Source organism: Zootoca vivipara, chromosome Z1, assembly GCF_965207765.1.
Source record: "Zootoca vivipara chromosome Z1, rZooViv2.hap1.1, whole genome shotgun sequence".
NCBI classification, from domain to species: Eukaryota; Metazoa; Chordata; class Lepidosauria; order Squamata; family Lacertidae; genus Zootoca; species Zootoca vivipara.
The window spans coordinates 40210295-40229990 of NC_142583.1; the positions used below are offsets into that span (position 1 = coordinate 40210295).

At 43.6% G+C, this 19696-nt stretch overlaps 2 protein-coding genes across 4 annotated transcripts in view; one reads left to right on the top strand and one right to left on the bottom strand.

Moving 5' to 3' along the window:
• The window catches only part of ELMOD2 (ELMO domain containing 2), a 28113-nt gene extending 21614 nt beyond the window's left edge, over positions 1–6499 (bottom strand). Inside the window, exon 1 of the mRNA XM_088661103.1 lies at positions 6402–6499. The gene's annotated coding sequence lies outside the window, so the exon portion shown is untranslated. The remainder of the gene's footprint in view (positions 1–6401) is intronic.
• The window catches only part of MGAT4D (MGAT4 family member D), a 51395-nt gene continuing 33686 nt past the window's right edge, over positions 1988–19696 (top strand). For 2 of the 3 annotated variants that reach the window (XM_060278612.2, XM_088661101.1), the window contains exons 1-2: positions 1988–4145; positions 12119–12280. In XM_060278612.2, coding sequence (XP_060134595.1) covers positions 4055–4145; positions 12119–12280 — 253 coding nt within the window. In that variant the 5' untranslated portion in view covers positions 1988–4054. The remainder of the gene's footprint in view (positions 4146–12118; positions 12281–19696) is intronic. The other variant, XM_060278613.2, reaches the window with a different exon arrangement.

Genomic DNA, 19696 nt, shown 5'->3' on the forward strand with positions numbered 1-19696 from the left:
AAACCGCTAACCTTCTGATCGGCAAGCCCTAGGCTCTATGGTTTTACCTGCAGCATAACCCCAGAGTCATCCGTGACTGGACCTAATGGTCCTTTACCTTTACAATTAAAACACACATTATAATTCAGATTGCCTAATGTTGGACACATTGAGTTGGGTCAACATCCTGCTTCAATGACAAAATTTCCGATTGATTCCTTGCCATTTGTGGTGTCTCTGCTCTCTGTCTATTCACCAGCTTCTAATATTAGTGCCAACTGTTGTTGCAAGAAAAAGATTGTCATCTACTGTATGTTGGACACCTCATTCATTTTGACACTTATGCTACTCATCAAGCTATTTACTATTCTGTGTACACCAGTGCCTGTTTTTCCACCTAGTTCACCTCCACTACCATCATTGGTACTGATCATTCCTCTCCTGCTGCCTTTCACACTATCAGTAGTGTAAATCCCTGCTTTGTTCATGCTACAGGTAGCATTTCCTTTTGGGGCAAAGTTTTTCTTTCTTCATCACCTGCTGGGTGACAAGAGAGAGCTGCTACAAGTATTCCATCACAAAGTGTTGATTGGTTAAGCAGCAAATCCACATTTCCCACTACATGGTGGACTGTAACTCAAAAGCTATCACCCTCCATATCTGTGCCTGGCTGCAATCAGTGGGTCTCCCACAAGCAGAGCCGTCTTTTCCATAGGGTTTGGTGGTGCATCGCGTCAGGGTGCCGAGCTCTCAGGGGTGTCCCCAGCAAGTGGGGGAGCTGCACAGCTTTGCCAGCAGCCTCCCCTTTACCTACATGCCTGCCAGCTGTGCCCCAACACCCATAAGGTTGGCGGGTGCGCAGCTTCCCTCCCAAGCCTCTGCGGGGGATCACTCTCCTCCCAAGGAGGCTTGGGAGGGGTGCAACTTCACTCCCAAGCCTCTATGGGGATCGCTCTCCCGCAGCGGCATGGGTGAGAGTTTCGCCCCCCAATGGCTGACAGTGCGCAGCTACGGCCACTCCAACACTATCCGTGGTAACTTGGGGGCACTGGGCGGATATTTGCTAAAGACGGCCCTGCCCACAAGAGGCCCATTCAAGTATCAAATACATTCCTCTTGACTGTGAGGGTCTCTTTAATTAAGGTTTCTTGCACACTGCCACTGCCACAGGAGAATTGGCTGCAGCTTCCAGGTTCTGCCAGAATATCGCAGACCTCTCACCAGAACCGGGAAGCCAAAGCCACACAATCCCAGTAAGCAAGGCTTCAGTGGAGGGGCAGCCATGGGGGGCAGGTGGTACCTTCCCGTTTTGCCTCATGACAAAATGGGACAGGGTGCCCTAGGTTATCCACACCTTTTCTTTCCTGCACATGCTCCAGTGAATGAAGAAGGAAGTTGTGATTGTGTGTACACATACCCACAACGGCACTTGGCAGCTGTGGATACTACCCACATTGCCACAACTGCTTTAATCTGCTTACATTTGTTTTCAAATAAACACACTTTAAGATAATGCAGAATCAATTTGCAATGAGCCTTTATTTTTGTTATTGAAACCAGCTACTCTAAATCTAAATACTGTAAGCTGGTGTCAGTGGTTTCAGAGAACTTCATTTATACTACAGTGGTACAGTACCTCTGGTTAAGAACTTAATTCGTTCCGGAGCTCCGTTCTTAACCTGAAACTGTTCTTGACCTAAAGCACCACTTTAGCTAATGGGGCCTCCTGCTGCTGCCGTGCCGCTGGAGCACAATTTCTGTTCTCAACCTAAAGCAAAGTTCTTAACCCGAGGTACTATTTCTGGGTTAGCGGAGTCTGTAACCTGAAGCGTTTCTAACCTGATCCCTGCCAACTAAATGTACATAGTAAAATGTACATTCAAATACACAGCTCTGGGGTCCAATACCAGTATGATTTGTCATTGATCAGTACATTTTTTATCTGTACTTAGATGTTGCCTAGCACTCACTCATCTGAAAGAAAGAGGCACAACATATATAGGATATACTTTAATATACTTGTCTTTTGTCAAATATTACCATTACCATTACCTTTACTTCAGGAGACTGCCTAAAATTCAAAAACTGAATCACCTTGCTGTAGTCATTCAGAAAAAAAGATACCGTACATTGTACAATATGCAGTTGTGTAATTAGTTTATAAAACTGAACCACAGTATGTTCTACAATGTGAATAATGCACAGCTTAAATACTTAATTGGCTACAATGATAATCATGTGCTGATAAAGAGATGTGTCTTACTATATATGCCAGAGGCATCAAATAACTGATTAGAATTCCTTTGTTCCCATTCTCTCTTTACCTTCAGTGGGTTTTTTTATTCCAGAAATCACACAGCAAGCTCTATAGGGCAGACTATCTATTTATGTTGCTCATTACAGACTCTAGTACACTCATGGGTACCATGAACAAATAATCATTTATGATTTATAATGACTATTAAGAGGGGCAGTAAAACTGTCCTTGTAAATTGCTAAATAAAGGAAGGTCACACTGGTGAAAGTTAAGTAGCTTAATGTATAGCTTAAAAGCGCTCCTGCTACAAAGTACCTTTTGCAGAAGATACTTTCACCAGAATCTAAAATATCTAGGAAACAGTTTCCTCCTCTGTATCCTGTCACAATCTCAGTTGTGAAAGAACGGTGCATTTATTTATTGCCACCATGCGGGAAGAACACATAAGCATTTCTAGTTGCTGCTCTACAACTTTCCCTGGAGATTTGCCAATGCGTCAGCCTGAGAGCATATTGAACTTTCGAGATGGAAATGCAATTAATGTTTGTATTTAGGATAAATTTGAAACACTACATGTTTTGGCTAGAACTGGAATGAGTGATTAAAAAGAAACTGCAAGTGCAATTGACACAGTGAGAACTTATGTGAAAATCAAAGAAAAAGAATATTGACTTTTAAACCTCAAAATGCTCATTTCATCAAACAAATGGAGCACTCTGCTTCTTTAGGCTTTGCAGAACTCTGGGTCCTTCATCGAGATTGAAAGGTCACAATGATGATTTTAATTTCCCTATTATTTCTGTAACTTGACCTTGCTGTGAAGGACTTCCTCAATTTTCATGAAGCAATATTCAAAATACTTAAGATATAGAAACTACATTCAAATAACAGTACAGATATCTGAAAAAGTTGCACCAGTGAACAAGGGATACTTTTCCATTCATATTTGTAAATGAATGTAAAAACAACACTGACGCAAGAAGGTATGCTTTCCGGGGCCAGAGAAGTGCTAGAGGCTGCAGCAGGTTTGGTGGCAAGTTTCAGTTGCCCGCGTCAACATGCAACCCCCTTGAATTGCTACATCACAATACTCTGCGCGTGGGAACAGAAATGTGCCAAAGTTCTAGCGACTGCACCTAAGAATGAGGCCGGGTATTGTGGCCTCTTAAGCCTTGCTTTTAAAATCCAGGCGCCAGACCTATCCCTCTCCAACCTCTCACTTGCCCACAGGGTCCGCAATTCAAATGTTTCCGAGAAAGCGAAGCAGGTTGCACAGGTTGTTGACTTGTATATTAAAGCGGGAGGGAGGGGTGGTGGTGGCGGCGAGTCTTCCCTGATTGGCCTGGCGACTCGTTCTCACCGAGCGGCTCCAGCGATTCCCTCCGGGGAAGCGCCAGAAACATTTCAGTAGCTCTTGGGTGAGAGAGAGATGGTCGATGCCTTGCGCCAGAAGTTCCTGCAAGCGCGAGAAAGACCTGAGGAGGAGCTGGGGCAGCGTTGCTGGAGCAGCAGCCAAGGCTGAGAGAGATAAGCGCGGGATCGGATTCCCGCACCTGTGAGTTTGGCCAGGCGCCTACCTGCAAACAATAACTCTTCCCAGAGGGGCAACGAGGCGTGAGGGGAACAAACAGACACCACACATACACAAAAAGCTTCCGCCGGTTCAGGGCGTCAAGCAAAACACCGCGGGCGAGCGGGACAGCGAGACGCAGCTACTACGGGAAGCCAAAGGCGGTGACGCCGCGCGACAGGCAGAGCAGCGCTTCGAGGCGCCACCGCTGCTGAGGACCTCGGGCAGCCTCGCCGCGGGGCCGAGAGATGAGGCTGCGTCTGACCAGCGCCTTGACGTTTGTGTGCCTCAGCGCGGTCTTCTCCTTCGCCTGGTACGCCGCCCGGAGCGGGAGCGGAGGTGAGAAGCGGGAAAAGGCGGGCGGAGCGAAAGGAATTCTGCTCCTGGCGCGGACTCCAGCTCGGCTCAGGGCTGGAGGAGGAGGGCTTGGCTGGTTGGCGGGAAACAGAAGAGGGAAGAGGGCCCCCTTTGGAGGAGACGGGCGGCACTGCTGCGCCTCGCTTCTCTGAGGGAAAGGGGCTGAGGAGGCGCGCCTGGAGGCTCCCCGCGGGACCACGCGCTCCACAGCCTCTGGGCCCCACCTCCCAACTCCCGCTAACCGCCACCTGCGCAGGCAGCGGCTGTGCGCGCTCGTCGCCAGCAGCAGCCCGGGTCCCGGTTGGCTCTAATCGGCCGGGGGCTGCTCTCCGGGCTCCAGGCGTTCGCCTGGACGGCGTTTGCATCTTATCGGACGGTCTTGAACTCCTTTCCTGCTTTGAGACTGCAGATAGCAAAGGAACAGACGGAAATGCAACTTAGGCAGGGGAGCTGTCTCTCGCCGGGGGAAAAGGAACGAAAGCGGCGCTTTCTTTCCCTTTTGCAGAAGGACCACATGTTATTTTAAGCGCAACAGCCGCACAAAACTCTCATTCATTCTCTGCTCACTGTCTGTTCCACTGTGGGACCATCTACATCTTTGAATTCCGTACAACTTCTGAGTCCTTACACAGGATCTACCGTACTCGTGGTGCTCCTTAGAGTTTGGGTGGGGAAAGTCGTACTCAAAACCGGGATCACCGCGTTGTTCTCGATTTTGTGCGGCATTTCTTTTGTGGGCTGTGCCACCTGGGTCCCAGCGATTTTCTCTGCCGAATGGACGAAGTAAGATTAGCATGGAGAGCTGCATAACTTTGCTGCATGGTTTGTGGGTTTTGATGTCCTGAACTGATGTCTTCAGCTAAATACCCTGTGCGGACAACCCGTTCGTTGAATGCTGTGAAAACAACGCAGCTATTTAAATGTGTGTCAGTCACTAATCACACTTGATGCAATGTTTGGGTGTTTCTTTTACTCCTTACCCAAATTCAGAAAGTCGTAGTAGCCCAGAAAAATGAATGTATTGCAGACGCAAGAATGACTAGCATGCCACTGAAGCCACCCTAATGGGGTTGAACAGTGATGTGCCAAATAGCTTTCCCTGCTAATTACTAATTATTGAGACATTGCATTGGCTACATGCACAGTGATGGTTGATGCCCAGAATAATCACTCAAATTGGCTCTTCTATAGAAATATTTTAAAATTAGAGTGCTTGTGGGATTTGAGGATATTTGCTTCTATCTGTGCCACTGCCACTTGGTGGGGAAAGAATAGTAATAGATTTCTCTTATTTCCATTCACTCCATGAACTTCAGTGGAATTATTTATTTATTGCACTTGTACCTTGGGGTGTATGGGGTGTTAGGGAAGAGGTAGTACCCCTGGTGGGGGACATGTCGTGCTCCTTCTGGGGTACTTTGTCCACCTTTGATCCCCACCCTGCAGTCAGCTGTCACCTGTGGCTCCTAGAAGCTGTCAACATGCAACAGCATCTGCACACCAGGTGAGGGTAGCTGACAGGAGGTACCTGAAAGAACTGGTCAAACCCTTGGTGAGTTAAAGACTTCTCCTGCATGTGAAGACAGGCTGTAAAGGATTGATAGCACAAGACCAATAGTGGGTCCAATGGTTAAGTAGAAGAAGGTGGGTTTTGTACGTGCTGTAGAGGGAAGTGAGGGGCAGATGGGGCTCATCATTCTGGGAAGGTAGCCCATCTCTGATCCTGAACCTCTGCTGCCTTGTGGGATATCGTTGGGAGAAGAAAAGCCTAAGAAGTAAGCCCTACACAAATCTGCGGTGGAGTCCCTCAGGCAGTTGGATGGTGCCTTTTATGCCTCCTTCTGGACCTTATCAACAAGGCCGTCTTGTCATCTGGGCAGCCCAAGATCTCCATACACACTGCCCAGGTTTGCGCCCCAAGGAGGTCACTTCAGTGCTGCTAAGACAGCAGTTTGACTTCACCCCAGATGTGCACTCCATTGTCCCTTGAGACAGATGGATGCCAACAACAAGCACTTGTATCCCACTCCTCAGCCAAAAAGGCTCTCAGAGCAGCTTGCATGCTATCAATTAAAACAAGATGGTGTCTGCAGGCTTACAGTCTAGGAGACAGAACACAAACGGAAAAGAGGACGGGGAGGAAAGAGGCAGAAAAGCAAACTTGGAGGCCAGTTCTTAAAGTTAAATAGTTCTTATAATGATGAGCTGGAATGAAAATGGTTCAGGGACAGGACATACCTGAAAGAGCTGGTCCTTCACCAGAGCTGATGGAATGAGCCAGGTTTCCCATCTCTCCCACTGAGGAAGCCTCCTGGAATGGTCGCTACTAGGTGAAAGTTAAGGATGTGTGAGGGAGGGAGGGAGGGAGGGAGGGAGGGAGGGAGGGAGGGAAGGAAGGAAGGAAGGAAGGAAGGAAGGAAGGAAGGAAGGAAAGAATGAATATTATATACAGTGCTACCTTGGGTTACAAACACTTCGGGTTACAGACTCCGCCAACCCGGAAGTAGTACCTCGGGTTAAGAACTTTACCTCAGGATGAGAACAGAAATTGTGTACCGGCGGCGTGGCAGCAGCGGGAGGCCCAATTAGCTAAAGTGGTACCTCAGGTTAAGAATGGTTTCAGGTTAAGAACGGACCTCCGGAACGAATTAAGTTTGTAATCAGAGGTACCACTGTATATAGTATGGCTTGGATTCTATGATAAGTAAGTTAAGGAAGTTCATGGAAGGAAGCTGCCCCTGCCTCCATTCCACATTGCTCAGGAGGGCCCCCACTGTCTGGAGAGGCTTTACAGAGGCATAGGTGGGAAGGGGTGGGAAACGTTATTTCCATGAACTTCCTAAAGTTAACTTATCTTAGGATCCAAGCCATTATATGCATGTTTTCTTATATTGTGCTTCTTTAATTTAGTTAAATAGATAAATTTGGGGAATATCAATAGTGACCAAGCATGTGAGCATGATTTGTGAGATCATTGTTAGGTTCTAATATGTTATGTCCTACTCTATGTAAATGAGAGATAAAGAGTTCTATTTGATTTTAACATTCTTGGGTTAACTGCAAAGTCGATGTATTCCTTGCCCCTGAGATTTACATTGACTAATCTTGTGGTACTGTACTTGTGACTCTAGGACATTCAGTTATATATATACATGGGATATACAAGTCCCATTGAACTTTACAAGGAGAAACTACACAAAACTGCCTGCATGATGGAACACACGTGGGGAATCGAGCACATTGCTAACATTTCTCCACTTTAACCTCATCTTGGGACTCAAGACACAAACATTCAATACAAAACTCCCTACCAACCTGCAGGCTTTTTTGGGGGGGGGGAGGGGAGTAAATCTCTGAAAGGTGGGATCAGGCTAGTTACTTTCACACGAGGAAAATAGTGCCTGTACATTTTGCCTTGTATCTTAGGTTCTACAAATACTAGAAACTTCTCTTCCCAGTTGTTGTTTTTTAGTTGAAAGCTGGGAATCTGTCTAGACTAAACCAATTTGCTTTAATACTCTTTCCAACCCAGAAGTGGGGAGCTTTGTCTTCATCACACAGGGGAGGCACTCTTTGCCCCATGTAGATGTAGGCTCATGTAGGTAAGTTCTCTGCTGCCAAAAGCCAGGCTCTCCATTGCAGCCATTGCCACTGCTGGCTAAACACTCATGGGTGCTTCTGCCTTGCAATATCACAGCTTGGATGCATGGAGCAAATTAAAGAGCTGTTACAAACAGTGTTTCACTACAACCATAAAAAAGGAAGTGTATATATAATCACTAAAGTGTCTCCCTCCACAGGAAGGAGACAGTGGCATGGACACTGGCTGAGCACCCAGGTGGCACCAATCCATCTTCTCTCTCACTGCCTCACAAACATCCACTGTGCATCTAGGTTCAAGGACTGTGTGTTCCAGCTGCTGACAATTGCTCATTATTCTTTCCCTGTGTTTCCCTCTCCTTACACAGGTCACTCTCCCACCAGTACAGGATCCATCCCACACCATGTTCTGTGTTAATCCCATGACAAGCAGGGTCCAAGAATCTGTTCCTTCACAGGGTTGAGTAGGGGTATCTCCTGCTTGCCAATCCTGTGCCCTGGGGGCCACTGAAGGCTGCTGCTCTCAGTGTGTCTGTGGCTGCACTTGCATGCCCTGGCTGCTCCCCTTGACTGCTTTTGAAAAGAGTGTTTTCTTCCCAGGGTGGGTCTTGAACCCTTATCTCAGGAGCTCTGTATGCAATCTCTCCAGGCTCTCTGCCCAGGGAGCTATGTGTGTACAGTATTATGTTGTATAGGCTCTCCTTTCTCCTCTCTGTTGTGCTTATAAAACAGTGGTTATCATGAGCCTAAGGGAGGTTGCCAGTAGGGATTCCTGGGACTTGCAGTAGTGGGGTCTTGGCTGGCACTGGTAGAGTAGAGGCACTGTGGCATTATCACGTGTGTTCTTTATGTGGTAGTGCATGTGCTAGCAATATGTGGCTTTCATTGTGTGTTCATTGGGTACCTCTGTATGTGGACAGTATGCTCTGTATGTGGGCATAGTTGCTGCTTGATTGTCATTGGCAGGGCTTCCAACACCATTTTTTATTTTGTTTTTCTGGTTGTGTGTTCCCCTCACCTTTCCTTCCAGTCCAAGGGTGTGTTGGAGATGGTAGCTGTTCCACTGACAGAATGGTGGCATCTCTATGGTCCCAGTGTAATGCAAAGCTGTTCCATTGTTGTAGGATTTCTTAGAAATTGGGGTATCCAATCCTTAGATTATGAACAAGAGGCAGTTCTGTCATACACAACTAGCAAAAATCCAGGTGAAAAGTAGGAGGGTGCCAGGCAGATAGAAAGCAGAACAAATGGAGATATAAATACAAATACTTAACTCTGGAGCACTAGCCAACATGCCTGCTTGGGTGTGACATTTTGGGTCAAGTTGACATAGGCATTTTAAACAAATACGAGACAATAAGACTGCTTGTTCTTTCTTTGTGTGTTGCTTTTTGTTCATGCTTGCCTTCCTGACTTCTTAAGAAATATAATCCCCATCTGTACATATCACTCAAACCACAGTTTGCAGTGTGTCCCAAGTAGACGTACAAGCAAATTGGACTGATAAGATGCAAACATACTACCGTAGCTTTTTCCCCCACATGAATGTGCTTAGAATTGGGGTAGTATTGAAAAGTGGTACACAAGAATGCCTAACAAGACAGACAGCTAAAGCATTGGGTAGCAGTCTCTTATCTAACCTCCCTCACATCAAGTTTAGGTTGCTGTTCCAAGTGGTGAATCTGTCCCCACAGAATGGCAGTGAGCTAGTGTGTAAACTAAACTAATTCATGAGTCTCCCAAATAAATCTGTAATAATTGACAAGTGTTACATGAGGCATTCACAAAACACAATAGATGTTTTATTATGGATTTTCTCCTTGTGAAAGTAGATCTTTTACAAACATACTCTTGAGCTACTCTTAAGAGTCTTATGTGAAACTGAATAGGGTGATTTGAGAAGGAGGAAACAAAATGAAATTGCATGTCGATGAGCTGATTAGAAAGGCAGTCTTCTAATATGGTATCATTACAGGATATTTAGTTGGAAAAGGATTGGCTATACTACAGATAATTTGCCAAGAAGGATGCAATATTTTTATATAAAAGATAAATACATATCAAGCTAATGATAAGAACTTGGAGAAATTGAACTTGCAATAGATATATTCCAGTTACTTTCTTCTAAGTAGACATGCATAAGCTGCAGGCCAAGGTAATCATTTATATTAAATGTTGCATTCATTAATTCAGTTGAATCAGTAAAATGAATAAGTTCATCTTAAAATTATACATTTGAAATAATATTAATGCTTTTTTTTTTAAAAAAAAATCTCTTTACACCTAAGTCTGAGAATTGATTAGGTCTAATTAAACTAAGATTGGGGAATTTTGCTGTCTTCCTGTTACTTCTCCCTTAGTCAAGGCATCTGTAGAGTTTATAACCAGAGTCCTACAGGCTCTCTCCATTCTACCAGGTTTCTGTTACTGTATATCTAAGGCCAAGCACTCCAGTTCACCCATCTTGACTCAGAGGCTTCTAGTATTAGTGTATAAATGTTTATATACTCTGTCTTTTACACTTGCATTTCGGACTGTGATGTTCTGGCCTTTCTCAACTGCTGTCTAGTGCCCCTGCCTAGTTGTACACCTCTCACATTTAAATTGTCATCAATTTTTTCATCACGGCTGGGAGATTTTGAATAGGGACCTCCTCAGCTCCTGAGGAGAAAAGCACTGTGTAGAACACAGTTGTAGAAGGTTATCCATGCTGACTGTTCTGCAGCACTTCTTATGCTTCCATGTGTGCAGGCTTATTTTTTTTCTACACTGCGTGGTTTTATTATTTTGTGTGTGTGTAATAAAACATCATTTTGACATAAAGGCTCAGAAAGATTGACCAAAACATTGTAAGATTCCCACCCCCCTCCGAAATATGTCTGGTTATAGTCTTCCTTGAAATTGCATTCCTCCAACGGAGAATTGCTGTTAACCATTAGTAGATCTATATATAGAACATAGGGGCATATTTCTCTCTTACAAGAACAATTAACACAACAACAATATTCCCACAGCTGCAGGAACTTCACATAATGATGTTGTTGCCCAAAGGTCTCCCCTAGTACTTTTATGTACAGCCTTTATCTGTACATAATCTGTACTATTATGTACAGATAATAAAATCAAAGGCCACATGTCTGTAAACTTTGCAAATGTCAAATTTCCATCTGAACAGGGAAACAACTGGAGGCATAGACTTTAACAAGATTTTATTATATAAGGTGATGCAGATTGTAACTGCACACATGATCAATAATAAATGGAAGTGGACCTGTCACTCATTGTAAATGCACATAAGATTGTAAAATAGTTGCAAAAGCAGAAATCAAATGCCACTGAGCTGGGTAGCTCACCTGTTTTACATAGTCAGTTCAATGCCAGCTCGGTAGAAGGAAGTACTTTAGTTGACACTGTTTGAGTTGGAACAAGACGCTATGTGGGATCCCCCCTCTTTAAAGTTCTGCTGAGTTCCTTTCTCATTTGGATAATAACTCTTGCTCACTTGTGGCAAGTGCAACAACTGCTTCTTATCCCTCTTGTTGACATGGGGGCGTCAGATGTGGGAAAGAAACAGGAAGTGTCATTATTGCCAAAGAGCTATGTAAAATATATTGTCATCTGAGGGTGTTCAGTCACAGAAGCAACAATGTGCACCCTAAAAGTAGCGCCCTGTCACTATTTTCTACATACTTGATGGCTCTGGTAACCATGGGGACATGGGCAGATCAGGGACTTGCTTCGATTAGTAAACACTTATACAGCACATTAATTATACATTAATTCAATAAGTGCTATACAATATTTAAAAGCCACCCCTGGAAGTCAGGCTGTTTTGGATGTGTGTATACTGTTCTGTTAGTGCTACTGAAAAGCAGGCTCTGAATTCAGCCTCATTCTACTGCTGTAAATTAGAAATTCTACTACCAGTTAGTTAAGTTTCCCTAGGTCAAAGCCTGCATGGAATTCAGCTACAGTACATGTTGTTCAATGATCAGCAGGCTTTTGTGATGGCACTGTTTAACAGGTTCATTCTAAGGCACCTGTGGGAGGCATAAATCACAACAGACTCATCAGTCTATCGTCTGACTATGTGCTGGTGAGGAAAGGCATGCTCAATAATCCAGATTTATGGGAGGTTGGAGAGGAGGAGTGAACTAGTTTATGTTTACATATTGCTTAGAATAATAAGTGCATTTATGTCTAAATCCATAAATACACAAAGGATTAAAAAAATGGGTGTGTATTTTCCACTCTTCTGTGAATGAATGATCAGTCTAAAAGGGTTTAACTCTTCTTTTACTTAAGGAAATGAATTACTTCCTTCCAAAGAAGATAATTTGCCTTTACAATTGCAGGAAGTGTTTTAGATGTGAACCAAAGACAGCTTTTGGAACTTCGCCAAAGACTCTTCTACGCTGAAAAGGAAAACAAAAAAAGATCCTATGAGCTGGAGAGTGTCCTAAATGAAATCAAGCAATTCATTGGTGAGCTAGCAAGCACTTCCGGAAATTTTACAGGTTTGTGTTGAATTGTGTTTTTTTAATATATATAAAAAACCTTGTCAAATCATAACTTTATCAGAAAGGAAACATGAATCTTAATGGAGATCTGTGGATTTTAATGGGAGCATGTGATGCGATGCTGGGCAGTGGGTAGTCAGAAAGACACAGAGGTGGGAAACAGAAGGCATAAGGGAAATCCAAAAAAGCAGGAAATAAGGCTGTGTACACACCAGCTGAAAACGCAGCTCAATAATTCTTTTTCTCGTTTCTGATCAAAGCTGGTTTGCGGGGGGGACACATCAAAATGCAGTATTTTATAAGAAACTACAAGATAGATATTGTTTATTAAATTTGTATGCCACCCTTCATCCATAGAACTCAAAGACGGTTCACAACATAAAAACACAAGATTAAAAGAACACAAAATATACCTGTATAATAAAAACAAACTAATAACCCCACCTCACCACATCCCATAGCACATTTAAAAGGGTGTTGGATGTTAACCTGGTTGAAGAAGAACATTTTCGCCTGGTGCCCAAACGTGCATAATGAAGGTGCCAGCTGAACCTCTCCAGGGAGAGCATTCCACAAACAAGGAGCCACTGCAGAAAAGGCCCACTCTCGTGTTGCCACACTTTGGACCTCTTGTGGAGGAGGCACACAAAGAAGGGCCTCAGAGGGATCTCAGGGTCAGGGTAGGTTCATATGGAGAGAAGTGATCCTTGAGATACTGCGGTCCTGAGCTGCTTAAGGCTTTATAGGTCAAAACCAGCACTATAATTTTCAATTAAATGATAGCCTATTATAAATTATTTGGGTATGATTGGGAAAGAGAACACGGTGATCTACTCCCACCCCACCCAGCAAAGTGTCTTTTCCCCCTCAAAGTCTGAAAAAATATTTGTTGCGTTCACAAAATTTTATACAAGGGAAAGGTTGTATATACTGCAGTGCTTGCCTGAATTTTTCAGAGCCCTGAGACATTCCAAAGTGCAGCGCTTATCAGTTTATTTTGAAAATAAGTTTCTAGAGGCTTATAGCATTTTAAAACTAGGAGTTTATTTACAAATATACAGGTTGAGAATAAGTGAAGTCTCCAGAAGACAGCCAGATCCACTGCCCCAGATCAGCTCTCAGTGTTTCTCTGTGTCTCGCCAATCTGTCTCACTTTCCCATTTCAACTACACAGACAGCCAGATCATGCATCAGTTGAGGTGGTGGAAGCTCTACTTTTGCTTCATTCAGAAGTCTTAAGAAAGATCCAGCTCCCTCCCTAAGGGATGTACCTGTTAATTTTGCCATCAGCTATATTAGGGGAGTTTCCAGCAGTACCTCTGGCTCTGTTAGTCCTCTTCTGACCTAACCCTTATCTTAAAAAATATTAAGTGTTCTAGGCAGACCCATGCAGAAGCGGGGGCAGCCAGGTACAGTTGCCCCAGGACTCTGAAAGCTAAGCTGGCCGGGAGGTCCTGCCAGGGACCGGCTGCTTTTTTGTTTGAGTTTATAACTCTATTCTAACAAGACTCCCACCCCAGGCCTCAGAGACGCTCTGCACAGGCCTGGTTCCAGGCTTTCTATCTTAAAAATAGCACAACCTCCCCTCCAGTGGCTGGGTTGTCACAACGAACCCACATGCAATAATATCAGCCTTAGGTCAATGCATACGCATATCTCTGGTCAATTCTGTCCTGTGTTTTAACCGGCAATGAATCACCAGAACTCAATAAGGGAATTTTACTAGATTTCTTGCCGGTGAGTCCTTTCCTAACTTTAATAGGCAGTGCTACCTGTTTGTTTGTTTGTTTTTATTTGATTGTATTGGTTATTATTGCATCGGTTAAGTTGAGGAGAGGCAACTGCCCCAAAGTCACTCAGTGAGCTTCATGGCTAAGTGAGGATTTTAACCCTGGTCTCCCTGGTTCAACCATTCAGCTACTATACCACACTGGCTATTTCACAGAGAATTGCCAAAATGACATAAAAATGATTTTGGGACAGAGAAGTCTGAATTAAGCTGCAAAAGCAGAAATGAAGACCCAGGTGCATGGAGCCTTCTTGCCACCTATAACTTACATTGTGCAAAGCTCCCTTGATGTGCTTCCCCTTTAGCCAAGCTTTGACACCAGAATTTATCTCAAGAAGAACCTAGGAAGAGACACTATGTATTGTTTTGTGCACTGTTTTGCAATGACTGGATGAAAGGCAACACTTACTGACTCATGGATGTAGCCAGGATTTATGTTAGGGGGCAGGCTTCATGTTGGGGGGGGGAAGAACCTCAGTTAGTTAAGTATTTTTATTGATTTGCTTGATTTAGGTGGGGGCAGCTGCCCCCTGCCCTCTACCCCCACGGCCTATGCCCATGGTCTGACTTTAAAAATAAATGTCATATCTAACTCATGAAATAATTTACAAAGCAATCCTACGCCTGTACACTCAGAAGTAAACCTCACAGAGTTCAGTGATATTTACTCTGTGATTCCTGGTAAAATATCATACTGCAAAATGAGTTGTTTCACAGTATGAGTAATATGTATATGTAGAGAACAGCAAAGCGATAAATTGTAAAGGACTTCTCCTAAGCAGGTAGGCTGGGAGACCCAATTGTAAGCTCCAGTCGATAGCCAATGCGTGAGATGTGAGCAGAAGGTGCATGACATTCTTAAGCTTAACATTGGAGGGGGTGGGTGGGAGAGGCCTGCTTCAGTATAGTGGCCTTATGCCATAATGCTACACCATAAAGCTGCATGCTTTTAAAGGTTGCAGTTTGGACCTATTGGTATGCTATCAGCCATGATGTTATTGTGAGCATTTTCACCCCTCCCATTCTGAAAATCTGGTGATATCTGCTGTTGGGAGGGAACAGTTAGGAATTGTTACTTTGTTGTTTTTCATTCCTGACTCTGCTCTCTGCTGTGTGCTGTGTGCAGTTTAATATCTTCTGTAGACAAGATGGCTAAGTGAGAGGCTGTAACACTCACAAAGCCAGATCTGTAAATATGCAGTAGTTAATAGAAATAAATGAGGAATGTTTTGAAACCTCTACAAATGCTTCTGCTGTTCACTGCTGATTTGGTGCTCATAAAGCCCAGTTATGAGTCCATGATTCCCGGGTGTATGCTGAAGGTGTTCCAGACGTCCTGCCCAGGCATAGGGGCCTAAGAAGACCTGGACAGATCCTGGCATTTACCCACATATGGTAGCAGGCGGATGGTTGCTGGTAGCAGACTGGTGGTTGCAGATGGCTATTGATGGTTGGATAATTGGATGTTTCTGATCCATTTCCATCTGATGCTGCACATCGGAGTTGAGCTGTGAGCTGAAGCTGTTTTTCAAGCTGCTGTTTGATTTACAGAAAGGTATGTTGCTGGCTGCCAGGAAGACAGCAGAGACGCTTTTCCAGTTTGCCTGTTAATTGTGCTGAGTGGGGAGAGAAGTTGCTGAGAGAGTCAAGAGTATTTGGGGTGCATGAAGGGAAGTGTCTTGCTGTTAACTAAACACAGGCATGGCTTCTGCACATTCTGGCCAGATGTCTCTATCTTTTCCTCTCCTTACACCAGAGACCTATCCTACATGGCAGGTCAAAATGAAAGCACTTTTACAAAGGGAAAAGCTTTACCATATTATAGAAGATGACCCCCCTAATGAGGATGATGATGGATGGCCAGCGTGGCATGAGGCAGACATGAGAGCCAGGGGGACAATTATTCTGAGTGTCCAGGACCAGTTGTTGGTCAACTTGGAGAACCAGCAGACTGCACGGGCTGTTTGGAATAAACTTCGAGATATGCATCTAAGACAAAATGCAGGATCCAGTGTGCTTTTCTTTAAAAAAGCTGTGTAGGCTGGAATTGCAGAAAGATGGTGATTTGCCCAGCCATCTAGCCCAATTAAAACGTCTCAGACAGGATCTTGTCCAGCGAGACTTAAATATTTCAGAAGCTGTTTTTGCAATGCTTATCATAAACAGTTTGGATGAATCTTATGATGCTGTAGCTGCTCAATTGTCGTCTTTGCCCAATGACCGTCTAACAGAAGATTATGTGTCTAGCGTGCTCTTGAATGAGTGGGATCGCAGACAGACTGCTAGAGAAAGCAGGGACAAGGCTGTTGGAAATGCCTACAAGCCTTCAACAGGGGAAAGTGAAAGTGTTGCAAAAGCTCTTAAAATGCGCCGCTGTTTTTCTTGCGGAGAGGTCGGCCATTTTAAAAATCAGTGTAAAAACTCTTCAAAGAAGAAGGGCAACTTCAAAGGCAAAGGGGGAGGAGGCCGAAAACCCCAAGGGCCAGCTGCATCAAAGGCTTTGATTTCACGCAGTTCTAATCAACTCACACGTTCTGTTTTTGTTGTCGACTCAGGAGCCACAAGGCACGTGGCCAATGATAAAAATCTCTTTCTTCATCTTGAGAAACAGGGAGGAGCAATTCATCAAGCGGATGGAACGACTATTAAAAGTTTGGCTCAGGGAACGGTTTCTTTGCAGAGCCTTAATGCAACAGTTAAAAATGTTATGTATGCTCCTCATTTGCAGGATAATCTCTTGAGTGTTTCTCAGCTAGACGCTCAAGGATTTAAAGTGGTGTTTGCAAACTCTCGGTGTGAAATTCTTCGAGACAACAAACTCATTCTTTATGCTAAGTGTGTTGATGGTTTATATGTATTGCCTTTTGTTACAGGTACAGCTGCTGGAGCAACTAAAGAAACTGAAAAGGCGTGCTGTAATATATCAGTAGATAAGAATGAGAAATTGCATAACCATTGTATTCATGATTATCATCGTTTGTTTGGTCATTTGCATTTCCAGGCAGTAGGTAAAATGCAAAATATGGTTGAGGGCATGAAAGTTCAAAAGTGTCCTTATCATATGAAATGTGTCTCATGTGCAGAGAACAAAATTAAGCAAGCTCCCAAAGGTACAAAATCTGGGAGGGAGGTTAAGAAACCTTATGAGATTGTGCATGCAGACTTGGTTGGACCTCTAGCGCTCTCTAGAGGAAACTCATGTTATTTTTTGGTTCTGATAGATGCCTATTCTAGATATGTTTGGGTCTATATGTTACAAAAGAAGTCTGAAGCCTTCTCTAAGTTTCAAAAATTTTGTGCATGGCTCAGGAATGTTCACGATGAGCATGTACGTTGTCTTTTCACTGACAGGGGTGGAGAATTTTGTTCAGAACAGTTTGAAAACTTTACTGCAGAACAGGGCATAGAGCACATGACTGCCACGCCCAGATCTCCATGGCAGAATGGTTTATGTGAAAGAATAAACCAGACCTTGCAACAAGGAATTAAAACTCTGTTGCATGATTCAGGCCTACCCAACCCCTTTTGGGCTGAAGCTCTATCGTGTTTCACCTATATTTACAACCGCAGATATCAATCAGCCATTGATTGCACCCCATACGAAATGCTGTTCAAAAGGAAACCGTTTGTAAAACATTTAAAAATTTTCGGTTCTGAAGTTTGGGTGCACACTCTGCAAGGTGACAAACTGAGCAAATCTGGTCAACATGGCATTTTTCTAGGTTATGAAAAAGGTTCTTATCGTGTGCTGATGACAGACACAAACACAATTAGGCTGACCAGAAGCATGGATTGTAATCCAAAATGGGACAAAGTTGGCATTTTTCAATGTCATCCCATTTCAGATGATGAGGTGGTGAAACCAATTAACAAAGAGGCAAAACCTGTAATTGATGCTGATGGTAGCACAGATTCTGACACTGATACAGATGATCAGAATGAAAAGACCTCTTTTAAGAAATCAGATGGGTCTGACACTGATCTAGAGGTAGAATCTTTGCCAGATACAGGTCACCATTCTCCCAAGGAGGAGGAACCAGACCCAGAGGATCCCAGAGTATTGCGTAGATCTGAGAGAACTACCAAGGGACAAGCACCTAAACGATTTTCTAAAGAATTTGCTAAAGCTGCTATTTCAGATATGGCTGCCACTAGCAATCCAAACTCAGTTTTTGAACCAACTAACTACAAAGAGGTTCAAAATTTACCTGAAAAAGATGCCGAACCTTGGCTTAATGCCATGAAAGCTGAATTGAATTCCCTAAAGCAAAATGACACGTGGGAATTGGTTCCAGTAGAACCAGGCATGAAACTTGTAGACAGCAGGTGGATTTACAAAACCAAGACTGATCAGACTGGTAAAGTGGTCAGATATAAAGCCAGATTAGTTGCACGTGGTTTTTCTCAAGTTCCTGATCAGGACTATCATGAGACATATTCACCGACAGTCAAATTTGAGACAGTTAGGCTGTTGATGAAAATTGCTGCAGAAGAGGGCATGACCATATCTCATCACGACGTAAATACTGCGTTTTTGTACGGAATTCTCAATGAGAGTATTTACATGTCACCGCCAGACGGAGTGCAGATAAAAAAGGGAATGGTGTGTAAATTAAAAAAATCCCTGTATGGTCTAAAACAAAGTGCTCGATGCTGGCACACTAAGCTGACAGAAGTGCTGTTTTCCTTAGGTTTCCAGCAAGGAAAGGCTGATTCTTGTGTTTTTGTTAAAGAATCTAACCAGCACAAATTGTACTGCATTTGTTTTGTGGATGATATTTTGTTTTTCTGGAAGGATGCAAATATTTACAAAACCACTCTTGCAAAACTGCAAAAGCATTTTGATATGAAAGACCTAGGGGAAGTCAGCAATTATCTCTCACTGGAAGTAGAGAGAAATAAGCAAGGTGATGTTTTGCTGCATCAATCACGTAAGATCAATGATGTGATTGAAAAATTAAATCTGACAGATGCCAATTCTGTAGACACCCCCATGGTCACAGGGTACCAACATGATACTAATGCTAATGTTTTTCCTGACACTACATTGTTCAGAAGTGTTTTGGGTAAACTTAGTTTTATAGCAAGGTGCACAAGACCAGACATTGCTGTTAGCGTAAATTTGCTCAGCAGATATGTAAATCAACCTACAGTGCAAGACTGGAAGGCACTGAAACGCATAGTTAGGTATTTAAAAGGCACTATGCATTACAGGTTGAAGCTTACTAGCCAAAAATCTGGAGGTCTTGAGATCTATGCCGATGCCAGTTTTGGTAGTGATACAACTGATGGCAAGAGCACCTCAGGTGTGTGTTATTTGTACAATCAGTGCCTATTTGATTGGTCTTGTAAGAAACAGGCAACAATAAGCATGAGTTCATGTGAAGCAGAACTCAACGCTTTAAATTTTTCCCTCATGAATGTAGAGTGGTTGTTGCAACTATGTGAGGATATGAGAGTAAAAATTTGTTGTCCAGTTCAAGTTTATCAGGACAACAAAGCCTGCATAGAACTAATCCATTCAGAAGGGTGCAAGCAAAGAACAAAACATTTGCTAATCAAATTGCACCGTGCCAGAGAATGCATTCAGAAGGGAGTTGTAAAAGTCTCATATATGCCAGGGA